The sequence below is a fragment of the Leiobunum rupestre genome, chromosome 2 (assembly GCF_980474605.1).
Source record: "Leiobunum rupestre chromosome 2, qqLeiRupe1.1.hap1, whole genome shotgun sequence".
NCBI classification, from domain to species: Eukaryota; Metazoa; Arthropoda; class Arachnida; order Opiliones; family Sclerosomatidae; genus Leiobunum; species Leiobunum rupestre.
Genome location: NC_143385.1, coordinates 75,869,956 through 75,885,815, shown reverse-complemented (window position 1 = coordinate 75,885,815; position 15,860 = coordinate 75,869,956). Strand labels below are relative to the sequence as shown.

Here is a 15,860-nt window from a genome sequence, read left to right as displayed (position 1 = left end):
GGTACACCTTTCTAATTGGAACCAACTTTGTAACACTTACGGTTCTCGAGTTAGTTTTTGGATGACCTTGAAGACATGGTTCAAGGTCATCGACATTTTCGAAGTAGGGTTCCCCCTGCACACTCTATGCGACATGCAAATTTCAAATTCGTACCTAAAACAGATTTTGAGATATTCGCCTTGGTTCATTTTTTAGTGGACACCCTGTATTTTATTAAAATAACGGTTTTAACTATAAAATTATAAAACCTAATATAATTAGCGTAAGAAAATTATTAATTAGAAGAGCCATGATTTCATCGTCAAAATGCAAGCCAACCATAACCACGTGATAGCTTTTTGCGTCAAAAATCGAGCTCTCCTATTGGTCCGTGACTTAGGTAAAAAAATCCGGAGAAATAACAGCGTTGCCGATTAACAGGAATCGCTAAAACGTCTCTGCACCTGGGTTTCGATTGCGAGGATCGCAAAATAAACAGCTCGCTAAATCTGAATCGTAAAATTGCGATCCTGTTAAAATTAACAGGAATCGCAAAACGTCTGTGCACCAGGCCCTTAGTTGATATTAAGTTGTTCTTAAGTAGGCTCAAGTTGCCAGCATATTTCAATAAACAAGTTAAAGGGTAATAAGTTGTTATTAAGTTGGTAATTAGTTGGTTTTTAGTGGTCATTACATATTATTTTTTGAGTTTGTTTTAAGTCTAGTCTAGTTGGTGTAAAGTTGTTTTTAAGTAGGTTTTTAGTTAATATTTAGTTGGTATTTGTCTCAAATACAAACTTAAAACAACCTTTAAGTAGTTCCTAGACAACTTATTTTTTGGTAAGGGTAGAGCCTGCGGCTACTAGGGGAGCGGTGTGTCTTCAATCTTTAGCTGCGGAAATTTGAGAGGCGCATTCAAATTTTCCATTCATATTCATAAATTATTGCTTTAATCTATTAAAGTTTCATTATTAAATACTGCAAAATCAGCCTAGAAAAGGATTGATAAGTTATAAGCTGATTCAGTATTACTATTTGTTTGTTTGAATTTGTGATAAAATAAATATGAGGCATATTGAAGAAATATAATATCTTTAAAGAAATAGCAACCTTTCAATGAATTTCGTGAAAATGTCTCCTCGAAGATGGCTATAGATTTCTTCAATGTAAGGCTAAGAGATAATTTTTAATATTAATTAAAATCTTCCATTCAGGAAATTGTGTATTTATGTGGAATATATTAGTAAAACAAGCAATATACACGTAGCAATATCAATTTACCTGAAAAAGAGTGACAGGTACTTCGTTTCTCATGAGAAATTTTTGAACATGACTAACAGCTTCCTTGGAATAGTGCTTTACAGGAAAAAAAAAGTTTTACTTAATTGAGTAGAGTAGGCTCCTACTATATACAGGTTAAACCACTTAATTCTGATTTAATTAAACAATTGTATTCTAAACATTATTTGATATTTAAGGGTACTCAAAGAAAATTAAATGCCAATGAACATTGGCAAAATTGCACTACAGCGGCCTCATGTAATTTCGTGTTTTTTTTGGTGGAGAATGTAGCACTTGACGCGTAGATTACGAAACTTTTTTTTGGGCCGCAAATGATAATTAAATTAATTAACTTAATTTTAAAAATTTAGTAATTTTAGGGAATTACCGTGTTTTTGTATTTTTTTTGTGGCGGAGAATGTAGCACTTGACGCGTAGATTACGAAACTATTTTTTTGGGCCGCAAATGATAATTAAATTAATTAACTTAAAAATTTAGTAATTTTAGGGAATTACCGTGTTTTTGTATTTTTTTGTGGTGGAGAATGTAGCACTTGACGCGTAGATTACGTATTTATTATTTTTCGGCCGCAAATGATAATTTAATTAATTAACTTAATTTTTAAAATTTAGAAATTTTAGGGAATTTCCGTGTGATTACTTCCAAAACACGTAAAAGACGTTACTAAACTCCCCGTATTGGCGCCTGACGCACTTTGAGATTCCCCGTATTGGCGCTTGACGGCGCCGCGCACTCACTTCGCTCAAGCGCTGGGGACGCGCAGCGACTCCCCAACCCCATACTAAAAAAAGCGATGGGCCATCTATAACGTGACCTAGAGGACAGTACCAAGCCTTACGCATCAAGTATATACTTTTAATCTCAACCAGAAATAAACAGTAGCGGCGCTAAGGGTGGGCTGAAGTGGGCTTTAGCCCCCCTGCATTTCTGAGAGGGGCCACATATTGATATTAAAAGGGCCATATATTCATAATTAAGAGGCCACATATCTTAATTTATGAATTTTCATTATCTCTAGAAATTTGTTTTATTGCGAAGAAACGTTTTTCTGGAAAAAAATCTTTCAAAATCAATTTGTTTACTCAAAAAGGTAGTAAACCATAAACATATAGATTCGGGAGGAAGGTAGCGGAAATTGAGAGAAAGTTGAAAAGAAAGGGACTTATGGGAATTTACGGAAATATCCCAGGCATGCACGTGTCCCCTCCAGGTCAGATACAAGGTCAGTAGGGGGTCCAAAAATTCGCGACGAGACCCTCAACAATAAAACGACCTTGCTCTTCTCGCTTCCTAGAAAATTTTGGGATTTTTCGATTTCACCACTTTTGCGAAATATGGTCAATCCAAGGTTCCCGCTAAGGGCCACAAAATTCTTAGGCGCCACAAAATAATTAGCCCACCTGTGAAAAAACCTTAGCGCCGCTACTGGAAACAAAGTGGCCCAAAAATACAAAACACCGAGAAAATGAACAAAAACTGTAATTGATTTTATACAAAAAGGGAATATCACGTGGAATTCATTAGGACACCGAAACTGTGGTGTCGGCGAACACACGACGGAAATAAGTCTATAACGCGTCCTAGAGGACAGTACCAAGCCTGAGGCATCAAGTATATACTTTTAATCTCAACCAGAAACAAAGTGGCCCAAAAATAGAAAACACCTAGAAAATGATCAAAAACTGTAAAAGATTTGATTAAAGTACGGGAATATCACTTTGTGGCCCAAAAATACAAAACACCGAGAAAAGAACAACAACTGTAATTGATTTTATACAAAAAGGGAATATCACGTGGAATTCATTAGGACACCGAAACTGTGGTGTCGGCGAACACACGACGGAAATAAGTACAACGAAACACGTGAAAATGCCCAAAAATTAGAAATTTAAAATTACATTAAAAATTTAAATAATCATTTGCGGCCAAAATAAAAATTACCCTCGGCATCTACGTGACAAGGTCTATCAGGCGCAACCAAAATTAATATAAAATTCAATGAAAATGAGAAATTTTTTAAATTAAAAAAATTAAATTAAACAATTAAATACTCATTTGCGGCCAAATTAAAAAATGCCCTCGGCATCTACGTGACAAGGTCTATCAGGCGCAACCAAAATTAATATAAAATTCAATGAAAATGATAATTTTTAAAATTAAAAAAATTAAGTTAAACAATTAATCATTTGCGGCTAAAATAAAAAATACCCTCGACATCTACGTGATTAGGTCTATCAGGCGCAACCAAAATCAAATATCAAATTCGATGAGGCCGCTGTAGTACACTTCACCCTGAATGTTTAGTTGATATTTAAGGGTACTCAAAGATTGTATTTTTCTTAATTTTAGATTTAAGATACACATTTTTAAGATTGAAATTCCCCGCTTTCCTTGACAGTTAATTTAGAGATTTTCCATGATCTTTTTAGCTCCAATGCGAAAACATTTTACTTTATATTTCATTTTCATAAATTTACTTCCACTTATTTTTTAGCATAAAGGTAGATTTAACAAAAATAACTTTTTATTTCAACACTTAAAACATGAACCTAACTATTAAGAAACTTTTAACTATAGTAAAATTGTCTTCCAAAAGGTTTGAATTTCCTGACGTTTTTACAAATTCTTAAAATTCCTTGACCTTTCCTAGCCTTTTTATACCTATTGTTATATTCCCTGAATTCCCTGCTAGTAAAATTGTGCAGCGTCCCACAATATTCAATTAGGCTATTTTAATGTACTTCTTCCAAATAAATACAATCTCAGTCATTAGAGAGGTTAAGCAGGAAGCTCTAGTAGTTGAACGAAAATGTCAAGAACATCTAGACACTGGCGAAATTAAATACTTTAAAATTGGTGAAGCTGGCTTTCACTTGGACTGCTAACACATTGAAATATTTGCTTAAGCCTGGCTCATGACGAAAATGAAAAGTATGCATAACCAATGCAAACCTTTGTTTTCCTGTACCCTGGTTTACTATAAATGTGTCTCCGATTAAGTTTTATAAGGCTCAGCGCATTTTAATTTAAACCAGTATTTAGTTGCTAAGCTCCATTTGCTAGAAAAGGAACAACCTACCATAATTATCTCTTAATTTTTTAGCAGGGTTGGTCAAATCTTTTTTTTTTTTTCAAAAAGCACAAAGACTTTTTTATTGTTTAAAACAAAATTCGATGTTTTAAACTGCTTTTAATTTCAACTAAAAAACCTTTAATAAACGTTGTTTAATACAACAGAATGATACATTTTTAGATATAGTAGTATTTTAGGGCAGCTAGACTAGTAATAGATTTGAAAGCCCCTAACATCGCCATTAGTCCGTGGGCCAGGTGAAAATTTGACAATAAATTTTCTGACCAAACGAAAATATAATTACTGTATACAGTAGTGTATCAGGAGTCAGGAACCGTTTGCCGGCTAGAGCTGTTAAAAATGGCGCCCCATTAAAGATGGCGTCGTAAACATATCTTCAAATGGTCGTATCTACGTCGCCTAATATCGAAGCTCAATGTGCAGTACCTTAAATTAAAGACATTAATCTGTTCTTCAATTTATGTTTTGTACATATTTATTGTTAATAGATTAGTTTGTCTGTTAAATTCAAAAAACCACATTTTTACTCCGTAATACATCTACGTTTGGCTTCCCCAGTACTAAACAGCGCCACCTACATTTTTATTAACAAACGCAATGTATTCTTTATCTAATTATCGTTATTTTAAGGTGTTTCACTAGTCGCTAGAGTACTTATTAGTGGTGCTAAGATAAGAAAAGTCAAAGGGGGATGGCAGAATGTCGCTCTATTGAAACGTGAAAAATAAAAAATACACCCATTTTAGGAACGAAATTTTAAATATATTATATATTTAAAATTTATGAATATACAGTATAAAATAATTTAAATACAATCTAATTAGTCCTCATCGCTGTTGCATGAGTCACTGTCTTCATGAACTATCAAAATGACTTCAACATCATCCAGCACGTTCGGGCAGTTTGCCAATTTACACGCTGATGTACACTTGAGTTAGTTTAAAATGCATGTACATTCCGTTGGTTTACATAATCTAGAGCATTTGCAAGCCATAAGACTTAAACGTCTCTGGGGCTGGTAAACCTGTCATCCAATTTATTTCTAGATTTCCTTCTTCGTCACATATTTGTCGGGTTAGGAATATCAGGATAATTTTCAAGGCTTCGTTTTCAACTACCAGCTTGATAATTTGCTCAACGAGTGTGTTACTGTAACGTATCCAGACAAGGTGGCAGCTGTCCCGATTCCAAGTTACCCTTTTTAGCTTTGAAGATTTGATATCGAAGTGTATTGACTTTTTTTATTTTGTGTTACTACAATACACTTGACTCTTCTATTCCCGCTATTGTTTCTTCAGAAATGTTCCAGTTGTCTCCAAGACCAGTAACGACGGACCTTAGCTTCTCATTTTTGGAAATAATTTCCCCTGACCAGCCATTGAACTTACGGTATCACATCCAGTAAAAGCAATTTAAACCAATTAGTAGAGCTTCACAAAGTTCATTTCAATATCCACCATTCTCACGTGAGCCTGAGTTCCTCTTCTGATAAAAACATTTGATTTTATCTCAGAGGTGAAAGTGAGAAATAAAACCAGAACGTCGGTATCATCGGAAATGCATATTAAAGTTGAAGAATTTTTGGAAGTGTTGAGCGTGTAAAAGTAGGCGTGTATCAGTTTCCTCGTGACTACATCCCAGTTTACCGATCTCTTTTATATTGTGTTTTGTTATTTTAAGGCATTTGTCTAAGCATGTGACGTACATAACTACGTCTCTGAGCAATTCTCTTTGATTTTTATCTGTCCAGCTTTCCGTTAAAAATTTTATTAAATTGTTTTTGGTTTCGGTACATAACAAAAGGTGCCTCCAGTTTTAATTTTGTAACTAGGTCGAATTTGGCTAAAGGACAAACTCTCCCCAGATCCTCTATTTACTCTCTCCGCGTTCTTAATAGAACGCTCTCTATACACGTCGAATACTACGTCTATCGGTTTGCTGTTTTTAGCAACGTGGAGAATCTGTTTGAAAATGTGGTTGGATAGCTCTTCGAACGTATGGTTCTCCCCTTTAAGTTACTGGATAAGGGCCATTGCATGAATTATTGAAGCATTCATTGAAGGTATTACTTCAGCTGGAGCTACTTTTGTCTTCTAGATACTTCCCCAGAGCAGCTTCGTTGGTCTTTTTGAGAGTGCCATACGGATTTGCTAGATGACTAAAAACTTCTTGCACATTAAGTTTTTGGTTACCATCTATTAAAACCATATTTGCGAAAAGTCTATGGTCAGATTTCAGAACCATGTCTTTATTTTTCCCCTTAAAAATGTTATTTTTCATCGAGCTGAATGTTTTTAAATTTAGCTTTTTGATGGGGTCGTGAAAACCGGTTCTGGTTTTCAATCGATTTTCCCAAAATAATTGGTAAGCTTCTTCGCCTTTTCTCACAGCGGAAAGGTCTTTAGAAAACTCACTCGTTGCTGCCGCACCAGTAGAAAGACTTACGATATCAGATGCAACGCTGCCAAAAGGATTGGTCCAGTTACTTACTAGTAACTCGACGATAGAAGAATCGTCTTCATCCCTTTTTAATCGACTTTTTTCCAAATCTGGGTGAGATTTTCCTGGTTCTTGTAGAGATTTGTTCTCTCAACTGTCTCAACGCATCTGCTCTGAATTCGGCAGTGAGGTAATAACGGGAAACGGTTCCTGGTTTGAGAGTGAAACCTCGAGTTCCACCAGCAGTTTGAGTATCTTTATTTACTGTCTCTTCGGTAGCCTGGTCACTAACGATTCCAGCAAACGGGTTGTTTGGCCTAAGCTGAACTGAAAATCCAGTGTGGTAAAAACGTTCAAACAATTCTGGAAAGATTTTAGTGAGCTGAGTCATTTAGCAGTAATAGACATGTAAATATCTAGAATAGTTAGGTTTATCCATGGCAAATATCCATGGAATGATTTATCAGATTGCGGATAGATGCAGACGCCAATTACCTTCTCTGTCAGCCCAAAGGAGTGGTAGTAAAATTGCAACCATATCTACGTAGGTCATCCAGAATTTTGCTAAAGTGCCTCTCTCGTTTCGCAAGATACTAATAAATTCAATGAATTTATTAATAATTAATTCGCAGGACTCGTTTACTACTATAGACTCGTGGGTATTTGGAGATGGGTCCATCTGAAGTTCTTGGAGTACATTCGTGGCTTCTTTCATTTTATCAGGTTGCTGACATTCATTTTCAAACCACACAACGAAAGCTTTCCAAGCTAGTCTCATTAACGCTGTTGTAATGTTTGCCTTCCAGTACCTTAGTAATGGAGCCTTTAGCTATAACTCCAGATTCCACGGCCAGATCACGTAGTCTGGCGTCACCGTACATTTTGCCAATCACAGACATATTGAATGAAAGTTTCCCCATCATCAAAGTTACATCTTTAAACATTTCTTCGTTTATCCAAACTATTTCCGCCACTTTCACATACAGCCCTTGGTCGCAGACCATGGCTATGCTCTTCAGATTCAAAGTAGATTAAATAAGAAGACAGTAGCGCAAGATTTCTCTAACTGTCGACATATCTGTTGCGGGGGCGTTGATGGTGGGCAAGTAGCCTACTGAAACAGCCGTCACTGACATTGATTTTTTAACTAAAATATTAAATCCAGTCCAAGAGCTTAGCTTTTGATCTGGCAAATAGGAATTTCTCGAGATAACCCAAATTAAATCTCGATAGTAAGCTTGATTAGATGCGACAATCGTGCGCTCAGAATGATCGTTCGGGACTATAGGAGGAGGGCCTTTCCTTTTAGAAACTACGTAAGCTTCAAGAGGCTTCTCGTAGAATGAAATAGTAAGTTTCTTGTCTTTCTTACTTACATTGGTTATTGGCAACGGAGGATTGCACGTTAGAGATTGACGTTGAACAATTATCCCATTTACTTGGTGGGAAGTACCGGCTCCGCTCAAAACTTCTTCCTGACGATCAATGTTATCAAATGCTAATACTGTAGAAACATTTGGGTATTTTTTGTAGGAAAGCGTTACTAATTCTCTTTCAACATTATCTAGCTTTTCGATACATAATGATGTATCTATTTCTTCTAGCCTTGAATAGGAACAAGAATGGCCAAGGAGATTGATAATTTTTAGCAACTCAACATTTCCTGTTAAAGTTTTCATGACCCATGGAAGTAGAATATGCTTTGGCGTGTTTACCTGGCCGGAACTAACAGCGTAAATAATGGCTTGGGCTATCCAAATGCATTAACTTTTAACCGCCAATCAAATTATTAAGAAAATCGGTAAGGTTTGTAGGTATATTTAAGTACTACGAAGACAGTTGTTTGGCACGAGGAGGCCATTTTTGTCATTAATATTATACACAATGTGACTATTGAAATGCAAAGACATGTGGCGTTCAGAAAAATATATTACTTCACAAGGCTACGAAAGACTTCATGAATTTTACTCTTAACAAAAACCAGGATCAATAAAACAATAAATATAGGCTTTAAACGAGAGCTAATTTCATAGAACACCTTTGAATCAAACTCTTTATTATCAGATCCTTACTTGTCGCAATAGCAATGCATCAATCGAACAATTTTTTTCTCTAATTTACCTCATTACCTAAAAAAATTTCTAAAAGTATTTAAAATCTTTGAAAATAATTATGTTTAAAAGTTAATTGTTTAAAAGGTTGGTTTAAAACATGTGTTTTAAACATTTTGTTTGAAACTTGTCAACCCTGTTTTTAGCAGGAAAATGTAATATTAAGTATTTTTATTTAAACGCTATAGATATTATACCACATATCACATAAGCTACACATAAACATGACGTGATCTTCAAGTTGTAAAAGGTTCCAGACTCTGAAGTATAAACGTGAAAAGAAAATCGTGGAGAATGATCACACGACTCTCGGCATTGTCATTCAAAATTCTAGAGCGCTCTGCTTAACCTCTCTAGCATTCATTAATTCCTTTATAGAGAAAAGCCGTATTAAATTGTAAAATCCTCAACTCACATGAGTGTGTGATAGAAGCTCTTTCATGATAAAATTATCATAAATTTCTCGGGCAGATTGCCTCCTTTCTTCCACAGTTTCTAGCTTTTCATATGATTTTATCTATAAAATTAAAGTTAGTTATTTCGTAATTTTAACAACAGTTTAATAATTAATAAAGAGGTTGTATTAGTGAAATAGACCATATTGGAAATTATCTATATTTCAATGGCTGTGCTGTTTGTAAATGGCTCAATTTTAACCTGGGAAAATTTAACAACGAAAAGTGCTCAAAAGCAACTAGCATCCTGTATCTTCAGTTTAATTGAAAAAAAAAAGTCATCCAATAAGGTCCTTGACACCCTGATTTGGTTGTGCTTAGACAAACTCTACTCACACACTTACAGATTGTTTAAAATTCATAATGGTAACCAGCCCACTTACATTATGGACCTACTACCAAAACAAAATGTAGTACAATTATAATACACGTGGAGTAAATTTTCGTGGAATTATAGTCTATTTCCATCAGTCACTACTAATTCAAAACTGGACGCTAGCTAGGAAGGTAAAACAGGATTGGTTGAATTTTCCCCTGTTCCATAAATTTCCAGTATCTTTTGGATAAGTGATGCCTTTAAACAATTTCTGAATACACCAGTAGAAAAAATTACACAGGTACACCTCAAAAAAATACATACATTTCAAATATTGACTTAGTAAAATACAACTAACACGCAAATAAAATACAAACAATACAAACTTCTTCATAAAACTTGAGCTGTGGCACAGGTTCATCACTAAGAGTTTCGCAAAATTCTTTGAATAGTAGATAGCCTAATTTCTGATTGAAAATTTTGTCAAATGCAACCTCTCCAAGTTTCTCTAAATGCTTGTGCATCACACTTCGGACACTATAAGAAATAAAAAAACTCCGGAATTATGAAATGTGAAGCAAGGAATAATAATATCAGGTAATATAATATAATAAACTTTAGTGTTGAGATATAAAGTAAAATTTGGAACGTAGAAGGGGTTTAACATAACAAAATATAAACTAAAAGATCCCAAATTTAAATAGACCATTGGGTTGTTGATATTTCCAAGATGTTCACCATTTCACACAAATTTATGAAACTTCTTTGTCATTCTGATCAACTGCTTTATAGCTATCAAAAAAAATAATAATTATGGCGAAAAATAAATCAGGATACGAAGATACCACAACTCTCTTAAATGTTCTTGTTGAAAAATATTTCCAAGAGCACTTTAAAATACCATGAGAGGGACAAAACAATCATATGGAGAAAAATATGAAACTTAAAAAAAAAACTTTCATCCAGGAAAAATTTTAAAGTAAGTTTTTTTTGTTTAGAAGTGGATCAATTTTTTACAAATTAAGTTCTAATTTTTATGATATTTCTAGATTTGACCAATAAATAAATACTAATTGAGTAACAATAATAATAAGCTATATTTATTAACTGCATTGCAACAGGCCTGAGGCACTTTAAACATTGATACAGTCCCTACACTAGCTATGGCTTTAAAACTTCTGCAAGCTTAAAGGGAGTTTAACCCCTCTTGTTTGGTAGGGTGGGCTTAGACTATACCGAGTAGCTTCCACAAGCCTTCCTAGCGAGGGGCGGCAAGGAGTTAGTTTGATAAGGTTAAGGAAAAAGGTTATACCCCCTAACTAAACTAACTCCTTGCCACCCCTCGCTTTAATGATTTAGGAATATTTTTAATCAAAATTAAAAAATAACACGGAAGATTAATTTGTCATTTTGATTCGCAATATTATTATAAGGTATCTAATTCCATTATATGAATTCTAATTTGGATAAAAAATAATTCTAAATGATTATTCTTCTTTGTTGGTATAGTGTTTCTAGATTGCGTAACACCTGTATAAAGCTCTTATCTGGGAGTTTAATGTCAATGTAAATGGCGCTGTGTTTTAAGTATGTGACATTGTTTCAGGTGTCCCAAAGAGGCGCAAATTGGGGCCCTTACTATGTCTAAAATCTTCAGAAAACTCACTTCTTGGATCAGACAAGAAAATAAATAACCTAGTCGATACCTTAACAATTACTACAGACCTCAAAGAGAGGAGTCTGAATGCAAAAAAAGAATACATTTATGTTATTTTTATAACCTTCATTAAAAAAATTTATTTGGGATTATTATTAAATTAGGCTTGGTAGACGTAAATAGAGTTGAAAAAACCAAATACTGAGAAATTACTATTATTATTATTATTAAACAGTGGCAAAATTAATTATGAGAATATTTAGATTATTTTGAAAAATGGCAATGACACCAATAATTTTTCTTGTAAATTCATTAATAATTGAAAAGATGTAATTTAAAAACAAATTCAAGAAAAATCCCCATATTGGAAAATGGCATCGAAGCAATTGCTTAAGCATAAGAAAATATATATTTCAGATTTCATTAATAGGATGAAATTACCATTGAAATATTTATTTCAGGGACTACAGTTGAAAAAATTTAACTGTTAACAAATTTCCACAAAACAGTGGCCATATTTTAAAATGTAATCCTAGAGGCAATAACTTCTAGCAAAATGTTTTTAGCCTATAACAACCTATATTTAAAATTTACATTTCTACCGCAAATTGTTGGGGTCCTACCCATTTTTTTAAGAGTATTAAAAGCTATGCATGGTTAATCATTCAAATCGCAAATTTCATGTAGGAGGTCTTTGGATGATGAAAATTCATGACTAGGAACCAGGTCCTCAAGGTCCATAATTATCTCACGAACCGATAGGTTTAACGATTTGGTTTAACTTAAAAAATGTTTACTTTGACATTATACACCCAACCAAATTTTAGCAGTAAAAAGCCAACACGTGAAATGTTTAATCAACAACATAAAAAGAACCATGTCCAAGAAGGGATTATGAAGAGATAAAAAGTCAAAAACTAGTTGAGCTATGAAGTTGAAATTTTCAGGGCACTTTCCTTGTGTAAGAAATTGGATAATTCAATTTCATGACCTCGAACATTAATTTTCTATAAGCCTATTAGGTTCGCAGTCTCAGTTCCAATTTATAAGTGCCTTGCTTTCACTATTTGATGCAAATTAAGTTGTGTCCAAGCAATTGATAAAAAGGGTTGGCATTTTAAGGTTTTTTTTTAAACTTATCTTTTCTTTTATTTAAATTGGGTTATTAATGTATTAAATTGATTAACATATAAACAATTAATTTATATTTTCCAGTCTTATTGATAAGTAGTTAGCTTTTATCAGTTTTATAATTAAACCTAATTTAATAACTATATAATAATTTAATTCACCCAGATTTGCTCTGCATTAAAATGGACTTTATAAACCTCCCCTGAAACACTTTATGCGATTTATATGCAATGAGTTACTTATAAAAAGTCATTAAACTTCAATCAACCAAAAAAAACTAACACCAAATTTCCAATCCCGATTACATCCAAACTATTTTTATCTTAAGTACTGAGGTCATAATTAGCTACAAAAGTATAGGATCCCTGTTGTTCATGGATCTGATGCCCATTCGAAAACTAGTCTAACCCAACCTGTTATTACGGTTGGATATATTGTACACACAGAAAAGCCATAATTTTCCAAATTTCTTGGCCTAATCTATAGCACAATGGTCACAGTGATATATAATTTCAATAACCAGATATTGTTTGGCCAAATATGCAATATATAATTTAACAAAAAGAGCCTTAGTTGGGGATTTTTCAGGTTTTACTTAAAAAATTCCATTACTTGGTATAATTCTGGATTCAATGTTAACAAAACAATACACAGAACAAAAAAAAACAATAATAAATAAAAACCAATACATTGTGATTGGGTGAAACACCTTTGTTAATTGTGAAAAAACAAAACTTCAACAAAATGTATAACATAAGTGGTTTTAGCTACATTTCACATAGGCTAACTAAAAAAAAAGGTCAAGTGAAGTGCTACTTTACCTAGGATCTGGTAAAATTATTTTCTTGCTGGCCCTTGCTGCTGGAGTAGATTTGCTCTTCTCCATAGCCATCAAGTAGCTTACGTCGGCTAACACAGCTTCTAAATCAGCCATTGTAATTTGAAGTACTTGTTCTAACAGCAGAAGTCTGAGAATACTTCAGAACATGGCGAATGACACAAGTTATTGGTATAGTAGACTGTTGATATCAAATTTCAGTATATTTATTCCGAGATAGCTCTCAACATATCCGTATTGATATAATAAACACAGATATTACACGAAAAAGCCACAGCACTGAACATTCTTAACCATTGGCTGACATCATTCATTTTATTCTTCAAAAGCGTTAAAACAAATCAAACAACATTCCTTAGTAGAAGATATATAATAAACTAATTAACCCAGGCCTAAACTTGAAATTTGACAGTTGCATATAAGGCAAGGCCTAGAATCAAAACCCATGTTTTTGAAAGTGACTTGGCCTATCATGTTGACAGAGTTCAGCCCGTTAGTACGGCCTACGCGTGATTTAAAATTATTGTCCTATATCCAATTAGAACTTCGTATAAGAAAACTAATGTTGAAGGGTTTAAAAGTAGAAAGACCTTTCCGACCATCTGAAAGGCTTGACGACCATCTCATACCCATCTAAGCCATTAATTTACATTTGCTATCCAAATAAACGCACTTTGATACCAAAATAAATTATTAGTATCTATGAAAGATACAGTAGTGAAACTACATTAAATAACTAAAGGCATAATAACTACAAAGCTACCGTAAAAACTTTAATTCAATAGTTAGCCCTGATAGCAAACAAGGCCTAACAGAGGGCCTATCAAGAATTATTTTCTTGATTCAAGAGGACAAAATGGTGTTAGCTTGAGCCTTTATACACCAAAAATATACACGAACAAAAGCATTAAGCATGTTGGTCGATACGTCAAAGTGTTGACTCATTTATTTATTTATTGAACAGTAAACATCTGTGAAGCCGTTGCCGACTTATATACAGACTGAGAATTAGATACAAAAGTAATGTGTATCCAGAATATAATGCACCACATTGAGATCATATGAGTGAGAAAAAGGAAAGAATATATAAAAAAAATTATTTACAGACAATGCCCGATAGGGACTAGAGTATAACAGAAAAAAGGAGGAGACAAATGATAATTATACCATATGATTACTCATAAGTATGCCACTGTACCTTTATTCAATTCAAAAATCTTCACTAACGGTTTGTTTCACCACGAACCAGTAAAAAGGTGGACTACATTAGTTTTTAACCTTTTTATTCATCCTAGTAATTTTGGGAGTCACACTATTGGCTACTAGCATATTTATTTAAGCCAATAGAAAACCTCTAAATTGAGAAGGAATTTTTTGCGTCGGAATTTTAGTCAGAACAATGTAGCTTTATTGAAATTTATAAACTGGCTCGGTTTGCCGGGAGTAGTGGCTCACTCCTGTAATCCCAGGCGTCCGGGAGGCAGAGTTTGTGGAAGGCCGTCTGAGGACGACTACCAATCTCCCAACGGGTGGTCGGGATACTTCCGCCACGGGTGTCCCCACCCCTGTCCCCACGTATCCCCCCACCCCTGTCCCCACGGGAACGACTCATAATTTCGGAAATCACAACTCCAAATACAAAATTCCCATATCGCCGAATTCCCATTTCTCCGAATTCCCATTTCTCCGAATTCCCATAACTCCGAATTCCCATTACGTAGAATTCTCATATCTTCGAACCAAAACCCCGAATACAAAATTCCCATAACTTCGCATTCCCATAACTTCGCATTCCCATAACTTCGAATTCCCATAACTTCGAATTCCCATAACTTTGAATTCCCATAACTTCGAATTCCCATAACTTCGAATTCCCATAACTTCGAATTCCCATAACTTCGAATTCCCATAACTTCGAATTCCCATAACTTCGAATTCCCATAACTTCGAATTCCCATAACTTCGAAATCCCATAACTTCGAATAGTAGTTTTTTGGGTACGGAAATGCTAATTATTATTCTCAACTCAATGGTGAAGTTTGTTTTCGTTGTAAAGCTCTCTTGCGGAAGTGAATAGGAGAAAGCGTGTTGATTTCAAATAAATGATGAAAAAAGGACTATAATTAACGGAAATAATGGAAAGATTCAATAGGCCATATCATAAGTAACATAATAACAGTAAGTATGACAATTAACGAGATTTACAACGGAACTGATCTTCATAGCTATTGCGCAATCCAGATGTTTTATCAGCACAGAGCCCCCTAGTGTCTAAAACACGCGAGACTTCCGCCTAAGCCAAAATATCTGGTTTCCGATAGATCGGCGGAATATTACACTTAATTGATAAAATAAAAAATAAAATTCGGCGGCACGAGCCCAAATGAAATATGTTTTTTGGCACGCGTGATTCGCACGCGGGCTTCAAAACAAAGGCAAAGTTCCTCACGACTCCAGAACGGGCTCTCCGTTTTTTTTTTATTATATTCTTAAAGAAAATTATTCACCAAGGACGGTAACTTCAAGAGAGTATCTT

The 15,860-nt window shown here is 34.3% G+C and overlaps 1 protein-coding gene across 7 annotated transcripts in view; it reads right to left on the bottom strand.

Moving 5' to 3' along the window:
* The window catches only part of Gprk1 (G protein-coupled receptor kinase 1), a 67,674-nt gene extending 53,557 nt beyond the window's left edge, over positions 1-14,117 (bottom strand). For 4 of the 7 annotated variants that reach the window (XM_090166384.1, XM_090166383.1, XM_090166386.1 and 1 more), the window contains exons 1-5: positions 13,308-14,100; positions 10,085-10,235; positions 9,343-9,444; positions 1,262-1,336; positions 1,091-1,152 (exon numbers count right to left, since the gene is read on the bottom strand). In XM_090166384.1, coding sequence (XP_090022510.1) covers positions 1,091-1,152; positions 1,262-1,336; positions 9,343-9,444; positions 10,085-10,235; positions 13,308-13,420 — 503 coding nt within the window. In that variant the 5' untranslated portion in view covers positions 13,421-14,100. Of the gene's footprint in view, positions 1-1,090; positions 1,153-1,261; positions 1,337-9,342; positions 9,445-10,084; positions 10,236-13,307 lie in introns of all 7 variants that reach the window. The other 3 variants (XM_090166385.1, XM_090166388.1, XM_090166389.1) reach the window with 3 other exon arrangements.
* Positions 14,118-15,860: the final 1,743 nt, after the last annotated feature.